This window comes from Alexandromys fortis, unplaced genomic scaffold, assembly GCF_014885135.2.
Source record: "Alexandromys fortis isolate MF-2015 unplaced genomic scaffold, M_Fortis_MF-2015_v1.1 scaffold_162, whole genome shotgun sequence".
NCBI classification, from domain to species: domain Eukaryota; kingdom Metazoa; phylum Chordata; class Mammalia; order Rodentia; family Cricetidae; genus Alexandromys; species Alexandromys fortis.
The window spans coordinates 1,187,093-1,203,400 of NW_026068033.1; the positions used below are offsets into that span (position 1 = coordinate 1,187,093).

The window sequence follows — 16,308 nt, forward strand, 5'->3', positions numbered from 1 at the left end:
AAAGCCCAGGCACCAGGGGCACACCCTCAGTTACTCTTGCTGTAATTCCAGCGTTCTCAGAAGGCTCCAAGAGCAGCGGATAGAAGCTGGGTGAGTCAGCCCTACAGGACACCAGACAAGCTTCTCCCGCAGCACCTAGAAGCGGGCGGACCACAGTGTGATGTGGGAGTGATTTTTTATTAATAAAGAAACTGTCTAGGCCCCTTGATAAGGCCCACCCTTAGGTGGGTGGAGAAAACAGAGGAGAATTCTGGGAAAAAGAAGCTGAGTGAGTAGTCGCCATGATGCTCCCACTCCAGACAGACGCAGGTTAAGATCCTCCCTGGTAAGCCAGCTCATGGGCTACACAGAATATTAGAAATGGGTTAAAACAATATGTAAGAGCTAGCCAATAAGAAACTGGAACTAGCCGGGCCAGACAGTGTTTAAAAAAATACAGTTTCCGTGTAATTATTTCTGGGTATAAACTAGCCATGCGGGCGGCCAGGTGCCGGGGACGCAGCCCTGCCGCTCCTAATTTCAACAGATGGCACCCCACGTTGGGCGCCAAAATGCAGCGGTTGGATTAATAAGCACCAATGATATTAAGTATTTGAACAAGTTTAATAACAAAACCAGACTCACGAAACCAAGGTTCCAGAGGAGTAGCCGGAGGAAACAGCGAGGAAGGGAAGGGAAGCACAGCCTCTCTGCGCCTAATTTATCAGTAAACATACGCCCGAGGGCAGCCCGCCCACAAGGGGAGGGCTTATCCCTACAACAGTGCATGCTCAGTCAGTACGTGGAGTTCACAGTCCCGGAATTGCTTTTAATCTCACTTAAACAAACAAATGAACCTTCAAGCACTTTTAAATTTTTATTCTCTTCCTTAATATAAAAATACATGTTCCTCATAAAAGTTTTACATTATAGAAAATCCAAATCTAACACATTCCACTAAAATCTTACCCCAGAGATGAGTGATTTTTTACGACTCAGCCATAAATATACAAAGTATGAAAAGTCACAAAGTTTTAAAAGATAGAAAAACATATACATACAATGAATTTAAAAGAAAAAGAAGACAGAAAAATCACTCTGTTTTTTTTATGAAAATAAAATAAAATCTCACAAAAAAACCTCATTCCAGCATATATCATAAACTGGCTTTAAAATTCAAATCCGGTAACAATTACCTCTTTCCTCTAAAATACTTAAGAGTCTGACCCTATATTAGGAACAAGAGTGGGGCAGGGTGGGGTACAGAACACAGCTCAGCTACGGTCAGCGGCCAACAGCGGTCAGTTTTGATTCAACCTCCCATAGCCTCGTCTCCAAGGCTCTCAGGACATCTTCCATCTACCGAATTGAAAGAGCAAGAAGAAACACAAGGGTCAGCATGATTGATTCCTCACAGTTTAGTGGTTAAAATAACTGATGCCATTCTGAATGCTATGCAAGACATTAAGATGTTAGGCCTAACGAACTCCTTAAAGGAGTGAGTCTAACTTGAATAAAACATAATCATAATTTCATTAGCTTTGTTTGCAACCCAACCTACAATCTACAGCTACACATGTCTCAAGGAACGTTAGTATTCAACACTGAGCTGAATACCAGGCAAGCAATCTGCTTAGGGCCACAAGGTGGCTGAGCAGGAAAAGGACCTGCTGCTGAGCCTGATCGTTTGGGTTCAACCCTGGGACCTAACTGGGGATTCAACAGCCTCTTTCAGGCCCCACTGGCACCAAGCAAGCACACGGCACATGCATGCATGAAGCAAAGCACACAGACACATACAAAACATTTCAACAATTTAAATATTGCTTTGCTCAAAGTTACAGGTCTGGGTTAGAATGAGTACTCTTCTGAGCTCAGCATGGACTGTGTTTGTGTTCTGCTGACAGCCTTAGCTCACAGCTCAACTCCCTAACACTTTCTCACGGCGAAGGGCGGAAAGCAAAACAGATGACATCACAGGGTCAAGTGGAGGGGTCATCTGGTCACTGCAGGAAATTGTTCAAACAAAGGTATAAATTTAGAGCAAAATTACCTGCTTTATAGACTTCTCTATTTCAACTCTGCTCTCCAGACTGAAAAGCTCCTTGTCTTGCGGTACGATCTGCTTCTCAGAGGACCCTAAAGTGTAACTGAGATGTAGTACCGTAGGAGTTAACGTATGAGAAGGATCTAGCATCAACTTCACAGCAGCCAGCAATGTCAGCTCCAAGTCCATCACTCCAAGCCCCGAGTAACTGAAGACTGCATTCCCTATTCGTGGAGCCCTTCTGAGGACACTGGACCACATCATCTCACTCCTCCCTAATGCCTTCTTCCAGGTAGCCCCACACATCCACTTCCCGTTATAAATATTCCACTTTGGAATAAGCCCCTCCCCAGGCAGTCCAGGGGCAAAGCACCATCACGGCTCAAGGTCGAGGGCAAGCAGAACATTCCTAAGAAACCAAAGCTTGCTTTATGTGACTTTCTAGAAACGTGAATATTTCCAAGTTTGACTTTTAATAAGTAATAATTTAATAAGTAGTAATAGTGACCAAGAGTCGGACAACATCAGGGTCAGACAGACGGTTGGGAGGAGTTGGAAACACCTGCTGCTCCTGTAGGGACTGAGTTCAGATCCCAGCACCTATATGGCAGATGACAACCCTCCCTGACTCCAGTTCTAGAGGATCCCAGGACCTCTTCTGGTTTCCAGGAACCAGACTTGCGCATGGCACACATACATACATGCAGGCAAAACACCCAAACATAAAATAAAAATAGTGTCAAAAATAAGATTTAGACAACCTCAGCACTGTCTTCCAACTTGTGTTTTCCACAGCTCTCTAGGGTTGTGGAGTTTGAAAACGTACTAAAAATTTCTTTAAAAAAAAAAAAAAAAAAGCAGCAGCAGCCTGGCCCATAAGAAAAGGAAGTCTGGTGCCAACTATCACATAAAATCTCAACAGAAGGAAGGACACACAAGGCCTTCCTATTTCTTTAACGTTTTTGTCCATGCAGCAATTTCGTGTCATTTGTCCAGGAAGACGTTTTCTGGGCTGGAGAGATGGCACAGCAGTTAAGAGCACTGGCTGTTTTCCAGGGGACCTGAGTTCAATTCCCAGCACCCACATGGCAGTTCACAATGGCTGTAATTCCACCCCCAGAGCACTACTGCCCTCTCCTGGCCTCCTGTGTATGTGATGCACAGACAAAAATAGGCAAAACACCCACACCCATAAGATAATAAAGAGAAAATGGGTCTTCTTTGGAATCCTATGGATTATATTCCTGAAAAAGAGCACAGTAAACAAAACCACAGGAGGCAATTAACACCTTCTTTAGAAAAAAAGAAACTGGGGCTGGAGAGATGGCTCGATGGTTAAGAGCAATGGCTGCTCTTCCAGAGGACCTGGGTTCAATTCCCATACCCACATGGCAGCTTACAGTTGTCTGTAACCTTAGTTTCGGGGGACCCAACACCCTCACAAGGATATATATGTAGGCAAAAAGTAATGCTCATAAAATAAAATTAGAAAAAAAAGAAAAAAAGAGAACTAGAAAAAGCCACCCTGTGAATAAAAGAGAAAAAAGAAATGACCTGAGAAGACCAGTGCCATCTAAGTAGTGGTTTAACGGTAAATAAATGTCACGCTGGACAAATAATTCCATACAAACCCAGGCTCCTCAGCATGAACTCTGCCCCAAAGGTAACACCATCCTAAACTCAACTCTTAAGGAGAAAAATAACTTCAATGTTGCAACCTTCTAGGGCAAAATATTCTATCCTGTGTCTTATACAGATAGAATCACTTTAAAACGTAAAGCCTAGCATGGTGGCACATTCCTGTGATCCTAGCCCTTGGAAGACTGAGTTCATGGCTAGCCAGGGACACCACCACCTGCAATCTTAAAAACATCTATGAACAACAAAGCAAGCTGGGAATTTATTTCTGTTTCCTGACTGAGCTGCGGTGTGGCCAGCTGCCTCAAGCTCCCAGGACCGTCTTCCCCACAGCTTGACTGGACCCACAGAGTCTGAGTCCAAACAAACCATTCCGTCTTAAAAAGAAAGCCGGCTGGGCGCAGGGGCTTCCACCTTTACTTCAGTCCTTGGGAGGCGGAGGCAGTGGCTCTCTAAGAATTTAAGTCTACACCACAAGGTCCAGACAAGTCAAGGCTACAGAATGAGACCCTGTCTTAAACAAAGCAAAACAAAAAAGGGAAGGTGTTAACCACAGGAGGCAATTAACACCTTCTTTAGAAAAAAAGAAACTGGGGCTAGACGATGGTTAAGAGCACTGGCTGCTCTTCCAGAGGACCTGGGTTCAATTCCCATACCCACATGTTAAAATAATATGTATCTTCCTTCCGTTTTATCCTTATTGGGTAACCCGCGACACAGCTCCCTCCTGCTCCTGCCTCTGGAGTGCTGCTGCTACAGGTGCGTCCCCACGCTGGGCTGAAGGGCCCTCTCTTCTATGCGTTTGCCCACCCTCAGGTCACTGTCACTGACCCTGGTGAGCACAAGTCTGGGACCCGGCCTTCTGCTCAGTAACACAGAGCACCACCTGCTTAATGATCCTTCCACATGAATTGATTTGAGGATTATAAAATTTTGATTTAGCCGGGCGGCGGTGGCACACACCTTTAATCCCAGCACTCAGGAGGCAGAGACAGGCAGATCTCTGTAAGTTCGAGGCTAGCCTGGTCTACAAGAGCTAGTTCCAGGACAGGCTCCAAAGCTACAGAGAAACCTTGTCTCTAAAAACAAAAACAAAACAAAACAAACAAAACAATAACAACAACACACAAAAAAAGAAGGGCTGGAGAGATAGTTTAGCAGTTAAGAGCACTGGCTACTCTTCCAGAGGTCCCAAGTTCAATTCCCAGCAACCACATGATGGCTCACAACCTAGTGTGCAAGTATACATACATAGCACTCATATACATAAAATATAAACAAAGTTTTAAAAAAAGATTTCTGATTTAAACTTGTCTGGTTTTAAAAGATGCCAAACACAAAACTATCAATTAATTACTGGGAAAAAAATCAATGTTTTAAAAAAATTAAGGAGAAAAATGTAAGAAATTTAGCAAGCATGGTAAAAGTAACTCAAGCAAGGAAAGTATTGTCATTTCCCTCTTAAATTGTCCTTTCCTAATAGACAAAGTCTTAGTGTCACATCTTTAGAAGGACGAATTGAGAGGCATTGGTATGAGCTGATCTAATTTTGTATTTCCTATTTTAAAAGGTCAATCAATTGGAAGGTCATTAAGACCTCTGGAATTGTTCTGGGGGGTAAGGGTTCCCATATCTAGCACCGGCTTTTTCTATCTGGCAACCCAGGGCTTCTGGGATGAGCATAATTTCCTATGTAGGGTAATTCCAATTAAACTCAGAAACATATACATATATAATAAAACAGCAGGCTGCCAAGTGGCCTTCTCAAATGATCAAGGAAGCTACAGATGGCTGATGGCTTCCGGAGGAGGGAAGAGCCATTTTCTTTCAGGGGCAGCCCTGGCAGGTGGACCGCTCCAGTGGACAGCCGCACACCCAGGAGCAGAGGCAACAAAACTGGACTTGATAGGTTATTTAAATTAAAAACAAAGAGGCTTGGAAATCTTAGAGGGAAGCAATGGGATGGAGCTGGGAAAAGTTGGGGTGAGGAGGGTGGATGTGGTCAACATACTGTATAACATTACCACTAAAAACTGTTCATCAAAAAACTATCTGAAATTAGGGGCCCGGAGCACCTAATTCGCCTTGTTTCCTAATACTTTTTAGAAACCTTGAAGAATACAGACATTGAATTTTGGGGGAAAAAAAAAAGAGAGAGAGAGAGAAAGAGAGAGAGAGAAAGAAAACGAACAAAGCAAAAAACAAAAAAACACCATACAATTTTTTTTTTTTTTTTTTTTTTTTTTTTTTTTTTTTTTTTNTTTTTTTTTTTTTTTTTTTTTTTTTGGTTTTTCGAGACAGGGTTTCTCTATGGGTTTGGAGCCTGTCCTGGAACTAGCTCTTGTAGACCAGGCTGGTCTCGAACTCACAGAGATCCGCATACAATTATTTTTTGTTTTGTTTTGTTTCTGTTTATTTTTTGTCTTGTTTTGTTTTGTTTTTTGAGACAGGGTTTCTCTGTAGCTTTAGAGCCCGTCCTGGAACTAACTCTTGTAAACCAAGCCTCAAACTCACAGAGATCCGCCCACCTCTGCCTCCTGAGTGCTGGGATTAAAGGCGTGGCCACCACCACCCAGCCAGACAATTCTTATTATAGTAAATAACTAAGCTTGTATTCCTAGTCTTCCAGAACACCAAAGGAACTCCTTTCTGAACCAATTTTATTACAGTAAATAACTAAGTCTATATTTCTAGTCTTCTACAATACCAAAGAAACTCCTTTCTGAACCAATTTTATTACAGTAAATAACTAAGTCTATATTTCTAGTCTTCTACAATACCGAAGAGACTCCTTTCTGAACCAATTTTGAAATGCCAATTCTTCCTGACAACTTCTGGGAGTCAGAGGGGATTCCAAGTTGCATGGATCAGCTGGGCGGTGGTGGTGCAAGCCTTTAATCCCAGCACTCAGAAGGCAGAGGGAGGCGTATCTCTGTGAATTTGAGGCTAGCCTGGTCTACAAGACCTAGTTCCAGGACAGGCTCCAAAGCCACAGAGAAACCTTAGCTTGGGAAAAAAACAAACAAACAAACAAAAAAGTCACGGTTGGATCCCAAGGCCAATTCTCTACAGAGCTTGACGTCCCAATCCTCCTGCCTTCACCGGTGTGCCCACCTCACTTGGTCCATACCGTGCTGGGCTCTGGACAAGGGTTTTCTACACACTGCACTGAGCTATATCCCCAACCTTTCTCTGTGTTCGCTTAAGGCAGCAGTTCTCAACCTATGGGTCCCCCTTTGGGGGCTGAGCGATTTTTTCACGGGGTCACATACCCGCTATTCTGCACATCAGATATTTACACTGCCATTCATAACAAAGCTACAGTTAGGAAGTAGTAATGAAATAATTTCATGGTTGGGGTCACTACAATATGAGGAACTGCAAAGGGTCCCAGCACTAGGAAGGCTGGGAAGCGCTGATCTGAGAGGTTAACAATGCGGATAGGAAAGTGGGGACCATACTCACTGGTCCACACAACTGCTCCAAAATATCTTGCCAGGTGTACACATGATCCCAGCGTCTGGGAAGCAAAAGCAGGGGACCATGACTTTGAAGTCAGCTAACAGTGTGTTCTGAAACTGGTGGTGGCACACACTTGCAATCCCAGCACTTGGGAGGCAGACAGATGGATCTCTGAGTTCAAGGCCAACCTGGTCTACAAACTAAGTCCCAGGATAGCCAGGGCTACACAGAAAAACCTTGTCTCAAAAAACCAAAATCAAAAACAAAACCAAAAAAACAAAACTCAATATTTACTTCAAAAAAATTTCTCACATTTTCACTTCTCATTTAGTATCTGACTTTCCCAATACCAAATAAATTAGACACAAAGTGTGTGTCGGGGAGGGGGTGACTCTGTCAGAAATTATTCCTCAAAAATATACTTGAACCCAGCAGTGTTGATTTATTCTGTTGTTCTCATACTAATTTCATGTTTCAACTGTGAGAGATCAATCACGAGGCAGCCACACATCTATGAAGCCTACCTTTCAATGGCTTTCACGCTGAGGCAGAACAAGTCCCTCTTGTAGTCCAGGCTCTTGGGAGTGCATCTGTACACGTAGCCGAGGTTCAAGGAGCAGCCTGTGCAGTACAGAGTCTCAAGAATGCTGCAGTAAAGAAATGACACTGCTTAGGGAGAAAGTAGCAATGCGTATGACGAAAGTCCTCCTTGCTAAAACCCACACGCTGAGGGCTGGCTAGACGGCTCAGCAGGTAAAGGTGCTTGCTGCCAACCATGACAACCTGACTCAATCCCCAGAACCCATATGGTCAAAGGAGAGTTGTCCCAACCTCCACAGACACAGACAGACAGACAGACACACACACACAATCTAAAGAAATAAAAATTAAATAAAGCTCTACACGCCCTGAGTTGCTTCAGGTGAAAAGGAGCTCTCTTGATGGTGGTGTTTTCCTTTTGTGGCTTTCTGTTTGTTTTGGGTTTTGGTTTGGAGACAGGGTCTTACTATGTAGCCCACCCCAACTTCAAACTTTTGTCATCCTGCCCCATCTTCCCATGGCAAGTGCTGGGGTGACAAGCAAGCGCCACTACAACCGGGTTCATCCTGACTGTATGATGTCATATGTAAGGAAGAAGAAAAACGAGGGTAAGATGGCTGCAGGAGAATGCAAACAGCCACTCTAGGCCACAGGGCTCTGGACCGCAAATGGCAGGGACATGAACGGAAGGCTGAGGCAGGGTTTCCAGAATAGATAGTCCTTCATCTACTATTACGACAAACTATTTGAAATCTGGAAAATCAACAAAGTCTACACATCCTTTACGATGTACGACCAATCACCTCAGGTCATTAATACTCTAGGTATGAAGGTAGGCAGTTTCCCCGCAATAACAGAGAAGGAGCATTCCAGACTTTCAGGATACCAGGGTCTGCTGTAAACATCAACTCTGTACTGTGGCACAGAGCAGCAGACAAACAGAACCCAATACTCTGCTCCCCTAAACACAGTCACACAACACAAACCCAGGCCAGGCCAGGAGTGGTGGCACAAAGTTTTAATCCCAGCACTCAGGAAGCAGAGGCAGGCAGGGTTCTGTGAGTTTGAGGTCAGTCAGCCTGGTCTACAGAGTGAGTTCCAGGGAAGTCAAAACCCTACAGGGAAACCCTATCTTGAAAAACCAAGACACAAACACACACACACACACACCCACTCCCCACACCAGTTTGCAATTCTGCTCTAATGGGAATCAGGCAGGTTTGCAGACCTTAGGAGAAAAGTTCTCCAAAGTTAGGAGAAGGCAGATGGAAAGATTAGTCTGGCTGAGGCGTAAAGGACTCTGCCAGGAGAAAAGACAGCCGCCAAGGCTGGGCTGTGCCGCCCCACGCAGCGTTAACTAGGTTTGTCCAAAGAGCTCTATCCCCACTGAGCAGCTCTGCCTCATTCTGGTCCCTTATTAAATAGTTAAATACAGCTTCATAGTTTTCCCTCTTAAGACAGTGTCTTACATATCCCAGGCTAGCCTTAATCTTGCTATGACTCTATGCTATGAATAATCTTGAACTCCTGATCCTTCTGCCTTCAAACTTCCAAATGCTAGGATTACAGGCGTGTCTCACCATAGCCAGTGAAGGGACTCTGGCCAGTTTGAAAGTGGCAGGCATGGCTCTGGCAGGCCTTGCCCCTCTCTTTTCCAGCCGCTCCTTCTGGTTGCCGGATTCGCTTTCTGTTCTCCATTCAAGCAGAATTCTGATTTGTGAGTTTACCCCTAAATAAATAACCGTCTATTTGGCACCCAATGTGGGGCTGGACTCCAAGCCTCCTGGGTGAACAGCCTCATGGCCTCGCCAGTCCGCAACCCAGACAGTCTCTCAACCCTGCCCACTTGGCTTGCTTTTATCTAAGCCGTTTTTTGTAGAGTCCCCACCACAGCAGTTTACTGCATGTGGCATCTTAGAAATTTCCCAAGTGCACCCATAACTGCTTCATTCCCTGCATTCCCTGGGCCGGATCCTTGCCCCATGGTGACTTGTGCAGCTTCCGGTTTCTGCTCCCTGCCCATGAGTTCTGGATTTCTTGCTCCGTGTATGGAACTGACTGAATTGCTTTTAATTTGTCAAGTAAAGCATATTTCTCAGTATCCTTCCACAAACATCTTAGTAGATACCAAGTAGAAAACCCCACCTACACTGCCAATGATGAACAGGCAAATCTACATGCTCTGTCTATATCAAGCTTCATAATAATTAGGAGGCTACACATTATCAAGACTGTTAATCAAGAAAAAGATTTAGAAAAACCTGAGATTTGAACTCTAGGGATATACTGATAATAAGTGGGTAATCTGAATTTTCAGAATCAACCACAACCTGTACAAAAGCTCACATGAGCCCTCTCACATCTTGGTACCATTGAATGTGGTCTGTCTTCCCAAGCTGGTGAAGAAACTTAAGTGAACAGTGCATGGCCCTCAGAAATGGGGTCTCTTGAAGGTGACTAAGACTGGACAGTCATCATGGTAGAGTCCCAATGACTAAATCCTGGTGGATTTATAAGAGGGAAGCCAGAAGAGATACCAACCCTCTAGTTTCAATCTGGCCCAGACCATCTGGGGCTTTGTCATCAAGAAGGCTACCATTGGACATGGTCTTTAGACAACATACCCCCAGAACCATAAGCCAAAGTGTAGTGGCATTTCATTTGTATTTTAATAAATAAAGCTTGCCTGAAGATCAGAGAGTAAAACAGCCCCACTGATCAGCCTTACAGACCAAGTAACAGTAAACACACACTTTTAATCCCAGTAGCCACATTAGTTGCCATAGAAACCAGGCAGTACACACCTTTAAACCCAGCCCTAGAGAGGCTTATAACACAGGAGGAGACAGCTCTCGGGCACAGTCTCATTCTGAGATTCCTGGAGGCTGAATCGCCATTTTCAAACTGAGGTTGAGGTGAGAGCCAGTGGTTGGCTGCTTTGCTTTTTTGATCTTCAAGTTGAACCCCAATTTCTATCTCTGAGTTTTTATTAATCGTGATTCAGCAAAGCAAGCCTCCCTCCTTTATAATTTAGCATGGTCAGGTACTTCATCACGACCCACAATAATCCAGACCCTAGAATAATCTTGGGGAACAGCAGGGAGTGGGTAGCCACTATTAGACTACCATTAGCAAGACTGAGAAGCAATACCAGAAACCATAAATGACTTTAATCAAGGATCTGGCTCAATCATAAAGCAGGGAATCAGAAAAGCATGGGAGGCTACAGTTACCTCCACAACTTTAGCCTTCTGAAGCCCACCCCTGTGCTCTGGCTGACCACTGGAATGCCCCAGTCAGTCACTCAGTCGAAGACATCCTAAGGCCTGGTAACGATGGTACACGCCTTTAATCCCAGCACTTGAGAGGCAAAGGTAAGTGGATCTCAGTGAGTTCGAGACCAGGGTAGTTTACAAAGCAAGTTCCAGTAAAGCCAGGGGCTGTTACACAGAGAAACCCTGTCTCGAAACAAACAAACAAACAAACAAAAACAGAAAGGACGTCCTAAAGCAATACAGCATTTCACAAGGCCTAGTGAAACCCAAGACAACTGAGGGCAACACAAAGGGCACGTCTAGGTGACACAGCAAAGACCGCCGCGTGAGGAAGGCAATTCCCTTCTCCGAGCTCTTAGAACCCGGCACAACAGCTGTGAGATCTAATATCTGCTTTACCGTAGTCTCTAGAGCTGCTTCTGAGCTGCCTTAATGAAAACATACTAATACAAAAGAGTGGACCTGGTCCACAGGCATGACAAATGGAGACTCAAGCAGGGAAGCAGAGAGAAAGGAGCACTGCAGAGGCAGATGGAAAACTCCAGCACCCTGGACTTACTAGAACCAGTGCCATAGCCTAGTGAGAGGCAACTCCTGAGCTAGAGAGATGGCTCAACAGTTAAGAGCACTGGCTGCCCTTGCAGAGAACCAGGTTCAATTCCCAGTACTCACATGGCAGCTCACACAATTCCTAACTCCAGGGGATCCAATGCCCTCTTCTGACCTCTGTGGGCTTCAGGCACACATGTGGTGAACATATATACATAGCACTCATACATATAAAATAAGGATAAATAAATCTAAAAAAGGTGAGATTTCTAAGCAGTACATCTATCCGCCAGCAACATAACCTGTCATATCTACATATCATCTTTCCCAATACCGATGCAGTTTTCCTTGAGTTTCTGTACCGCTGAACTATACTTTATCTGAATAAGGTATTCTAGCATTATTAAAGCTTTAATGTCAGTATCACCTTTTGCTTCTCAGGGTACTACCTAAAGTTAGTTTCTATGCCTCAGCAAGACACAGTTCCTATTTGGGGTAGCAATTACAAAAGGCAGGACTTCCCACTCAGTTTGAGGACAGCACTTGCAGCCACTAGATGACAGCCACAAGGGCTCTGTCCCCTCAGCCCTAGCAGTGGCCACACAGAACCGAGGGTTGCCGTGTCAGTGGTTGGGACTGGTTGTTTATGGCAGAGCCAGTCTGTCTGTACCCAGTGGCTGTGGATGTGGATTCTGTATTACATTTCCTATCTGTGCCAGGACATGGAAGAGGCAGGCAGCACTGAACAGGGCTCCTCAGGCTTGGAGATTTTCAGATGCGCTACGTTTACTTTCCATTTTCTTCACTCCAAACCCAAAGCCTTAAAATCAGTGTCAGCTACACCTTCAGAAACTTCCACTTTCCTATCAGGGCTGTCACCACTGAATAATGGATATTTACTTCTTTTATGTGTTTGTTCAATTACCATGAAAAGTTACATCCCAAGCTATCTCACAGAACCGTGGAAGACTTTTCCTTAAATATTTCTCTACATGATATTCACATAAACACCTTACTCACCAACCATCTTCACCTTTGCACTTGGACAGTTTCTGTTCTTTATCCACAGACACATTAGAGGACACACCTGGAAGAGCAACACTTGGTTAGCATGATCTGTTACAATACACCTGAGGACAGAGAACTTTTAACTTTTACTTTTATTTTAGAACTCGGAGCACTAGGGGAAAAAAAATGACCCAAACACTGGGGTTGCCAGGGCATATACATGGTTCAACACTAAAGGTATAAGGGCCTTCTGGGAAGAGAAGGTGGAATAAGAACTACTTCATAGCCTCTGAAAACTAACAGTACTCACAAAGTGAACAAAATTACCAGGGACATCAATGGTGGAGAAGTGCATGCTAGGTGGAGTGAAACTGGGCAGAAACCAAGGAAGATAGTCGGCCCTGTACTGCAGCACACAGCTCCTCTCTCTAAAAGTAACTGAGCAGGTCCCCGGCCACCAGACATCTCGTGCTTGAGCACCTCACAGCTGGGCCAGGGAAGCAGTACAGAACACCCCAGAGGGAAACGAAGAAGTGGCGTCACTTAGCCAATGTCTCCATGTCACCCCTTCCACAGTTTGCCCTGGTAACCCCCACACCCACATATTCAGTTCCAACCCCATCCGGTTGGAAACCAAGATGGAGTGCATGCGTCTATTTTGGTTTTTACAGCTCTGGTGTCAATTGTGCCTCACAAATCTACTCCAGCCCGGAAACACCAGCACCCCCTCCCGAGGGACAGAGCAGAGCTGGTTAGCCTCCTTCCCTCCTTGGGAAACAGCAGCACACCTCTCACCAGGACTGTAGCAGAGCTGGCTAGCCTCCTTCCCTCCTTGCCTGCTCCAGGAAAGCCCGTTCTGCCCCTCCTCTGCCCCGATTCCACTCATCAGATAGATCCCCATTCTTCATGACAGTCTACGGGTCCCTTCATCTCCTGGACCCTTCTGAAGCTTGCATTTAGTTGCACTTTGGCAACACAGGCCTGGGATCCTTTGGGTCCCCTGGGAAGGGGGGAGGGGGGACAACGACCCAAGTTAGCATCTATCTATGGATAAAGGTTTTCCAGCCCCCAAACTTAACATTTCCTTGGGGACTAGAAAGACACTGGTGAGAACTAAACAAGCGATTCAGAAATGGGAAAGTTACAATTTCTTTTCTTTTGTATTAATTTGTTTTTTAGTGTTTTGCCTGCCTACACGTATGTATACGCAGCAAGCGCATATGTGGTGGCAGTGGACCCCTGTAACTGGGGTTGGCAACAGTCGTAAACCAGCCTGCCAGTGCTGGGAACTGCACCCTCTGCAAGTACTCAACCCCAACTCATCTCTCCAGTCCCTATTTTTTTTAATACGTTAATACAACTACTGGGGTTGAGAAATGAGTTTATAAATATACCAAGAAGGCTAAATCAGCATGTTGTGGCTGTAAATAAGATGTAAGTATTGATCCTATACTCCTCACTACTTAGAAAGCTGATGTACGATCAGTAGTTCAAAGCCATTCTGGGAAACACAGAAAACCATTTCAAAACAGGAAAAAAAACCCTAAGAATTGTAAATGTCATAAACATAAACAAAGCTAAATAAAAACACTCCAACTGGGGCAAGAGGGAACAGAAATTAATCTGAAAATTGATTAGTAACAATTAATAAAATTTAATCTAAAGATTAATCTTTTCTTGAAACTTTTACACCCTTCTGCATTGTTTAATAAATGCAAAAGGGGTAATTCCAGTGAATCACTATGGGAAACTTTATAAAAAACTCAGAAAGAATTATTAATATGGGGATAAACACCTAGTTTACACAGGTTATATTCTAAAACCTAACAACAGTATTAATACATACAGAAAGCAAGATAGAAAAGCTATTAAAAAACGGAAAAGATGAAAGTCTTAACGTTATTTCTCTAAAACCCATAAACAAAATAAACCCATTATTATAGTATATCAAAAATCTCAGCCCAATTTTAGGCTGTCCAAATTAACAGTGGCAAAGAGGCTAACAGGGTGGATCACTCCTAAAGAAATCGCCTACTCACTTAATCATCCCGTTGTCCCGTGCATTATGCCACATTTTGGAGAAGAGACAACTGAGGCACAAGCTATCGGAGAGTTAGCCCAAGGACAGCTAAAGTCGATGGCGGCCCACAATCTCCCCTCCACACACACACACACCAGCAACTGTATGGTTTTAACACTTGAAGCTGTAAGGGCCATGGGCTAACGGAACCCGTCAGATCTGAAAAATCTTGACACTGCCCTGAAACGCTCGGTCACTTGTTTCTGAATAATGTCCACGACGATGCTCAACCGAGGCCCTTCTGGACCCGTCCCTCGTGAGCCACGGACAGGACTCCCCTCCTCCCCGTTTGCTCACGCCCACCCCACCCCACCAAGGGAAGCCCTCCCGCCGGAGACGATGCTACAGGCCCGAGCCAGAACTGACTGCTTAGAAGGATGCAGCTCTTGTCCTCCTGGCTGGTCACCCAGGTGAGCGAGTCGCCCAGCGGCCGGCGACAGCGCGCGCACAGGAACACGAGCGGGTAGTCCCCGGCCGCCGCGGCCGCCTTCTCCTCGCACCGCTCCTGCTCCGGCTCCGGCTCCGCCCCCGACGCGAACGCGCTCGACATGCTCGCCCACTGCTGAAGTAGCTGGTGGCGGATCGAGCACTCTGACAGCCGCTTCTCCAGAAACGAGGAGTCGCTCCACCTGTCCTGGCGGTTGCTTGCACAAGAAGCAGGGTGGCAAGGCATCGAGCACGGACCCGCCATGGATTACAAATCCGCCGCGCCCCAGAGGCCCACGGGAAATGCGCAACTGCGCACGCGCGAGGACCAAGAGGCGGGGCCGCGCGCTAGGGGTGGGGCCGGAGGATCCGACAGCAGCTAATGCGCATGCTCTTCGTCGAGCTGGCGGGAGCTGTCCTCCCCTAGTCAGCATCTTGCCAGAAAGTGTTGGAAGGAGACCTGCGTCTGTGTCAGGAGACCTGCGTCTGTGTCAGGTCCTTCCGCCACCGTGGAAGAAGTCGAGGGTCTCAAATGAGCTCACCTAGTCCTTCCCCACCGTGAGCCTGAGTGGGGTTAGCAGAGCCGGGCGATGGAGGTGCTCGCCTTTGAGCCCAGCACAGCAGAGACAGGCAGATCTCTGAGTTCGAGGCCAGCCTGGTCTAAAGAGCTAGTTTAAGAAACCCTGTCTCGAAAAGCAACACCAAACTTTACTTCCTATTTTAGTGTCTCTGGCCACTAGCAAAAGGTTTTGAATCCAAAGTCTTGAGGTTGACCTAGCCCCTCCACAAGCTGGGAACACGCCAGGAAACTATTTTTGCTCTCTCTAAATATGACTTTAACTTTTTGTTTGTTATTTGAAGCTGTTGTGTTGTTCATGCTGCCCTGGAGTTCATTATGTAGCCCACCCACAGTAACCCTCCTGCTTCAGTCTCCCAAATGCTGGGATTACAGGCCAGCCTTTAAGTGATTCTTCCCATATTAAATGATCAGTAACCCCTGAGCTATTAATGAAGACCAAACAATGGAATATGTGTGAGGATGCCATGCCTGTGTTGATTAGCTTCCAAGTAGAAGAAAAGTGCCTCAAAGAATATAGGGTTTGGGGGCTGGAGAGATGGCTCAGTGGTTAAGAGCATTGCCTGCTCTTCCAAAGGTCCTGAGTTCAATTCCCAGCAACCACATGGTGGCTCACAACCATCTGTAAAGAGGTCTGTCGCCCTCTTCTGGCCTTCAGGCATTCAGACAGAATATTGTATAATAAATAAATAAATAAATAAATAAATAAATAAATGAAAAAAATCTT

The 16,308-nt window shown here is 45.3% G+C and overlaps 1 protein-coding gene across 1 annotated transcript; it reads right to left on the bottom strand.

Moving 5' to 3' along the window:
- Positions 1-673: 673 nt before the first annotated feature.
- On the bottom strand, positions 674-15,298 carry Mis18a (MIS18 kinetochore protein A). Its single transcript, XM_050164840.1, has 5 exons — positions 14,945-15,298; positions 12,511-12,577; positions 7,651-7,773; positions 2,033-2,129; positions 674-1,338 (listed from the first exon to the last, which is right to left on the bottom strand). Exons 1-5 carry the CDS (start codon positions 15,267-15,269, stop codon positions 1,264-1,266), a joined length of 687 nt encoding a protein of 228 aa, XP_050020797.1. The 5' UTR covers positions 15,270-15,298; the 3' UTR covers positions 674-1,263.
- Positions 15,299-16,308: the final 1,010 nt, after the last annotated feature.

Coding starts and splice junctions, on each gene's coding strand:
- Mis18a (XM_050164840.1), bottom strand. CDS start 15,269: ATGGCGGGTCCGTGCTCGATGCCTTGCCACCCTGCTTCTTGTGCAAGC. Junction 2,130..7,650: donor AGCGTGAAAGCCATTGAAAG/GTAGGCTTCATA, acceptor ACTACATCTCAG/TTACACTTTAGGGTCCTCTG. Junction 1,339..2,032: donor TAGAGAAGTCTATAAAGCAG/GTAATTTTGCTC, acceptor TCAATTCGGTAG/ATGGAAGATGTCCTGAGAGC.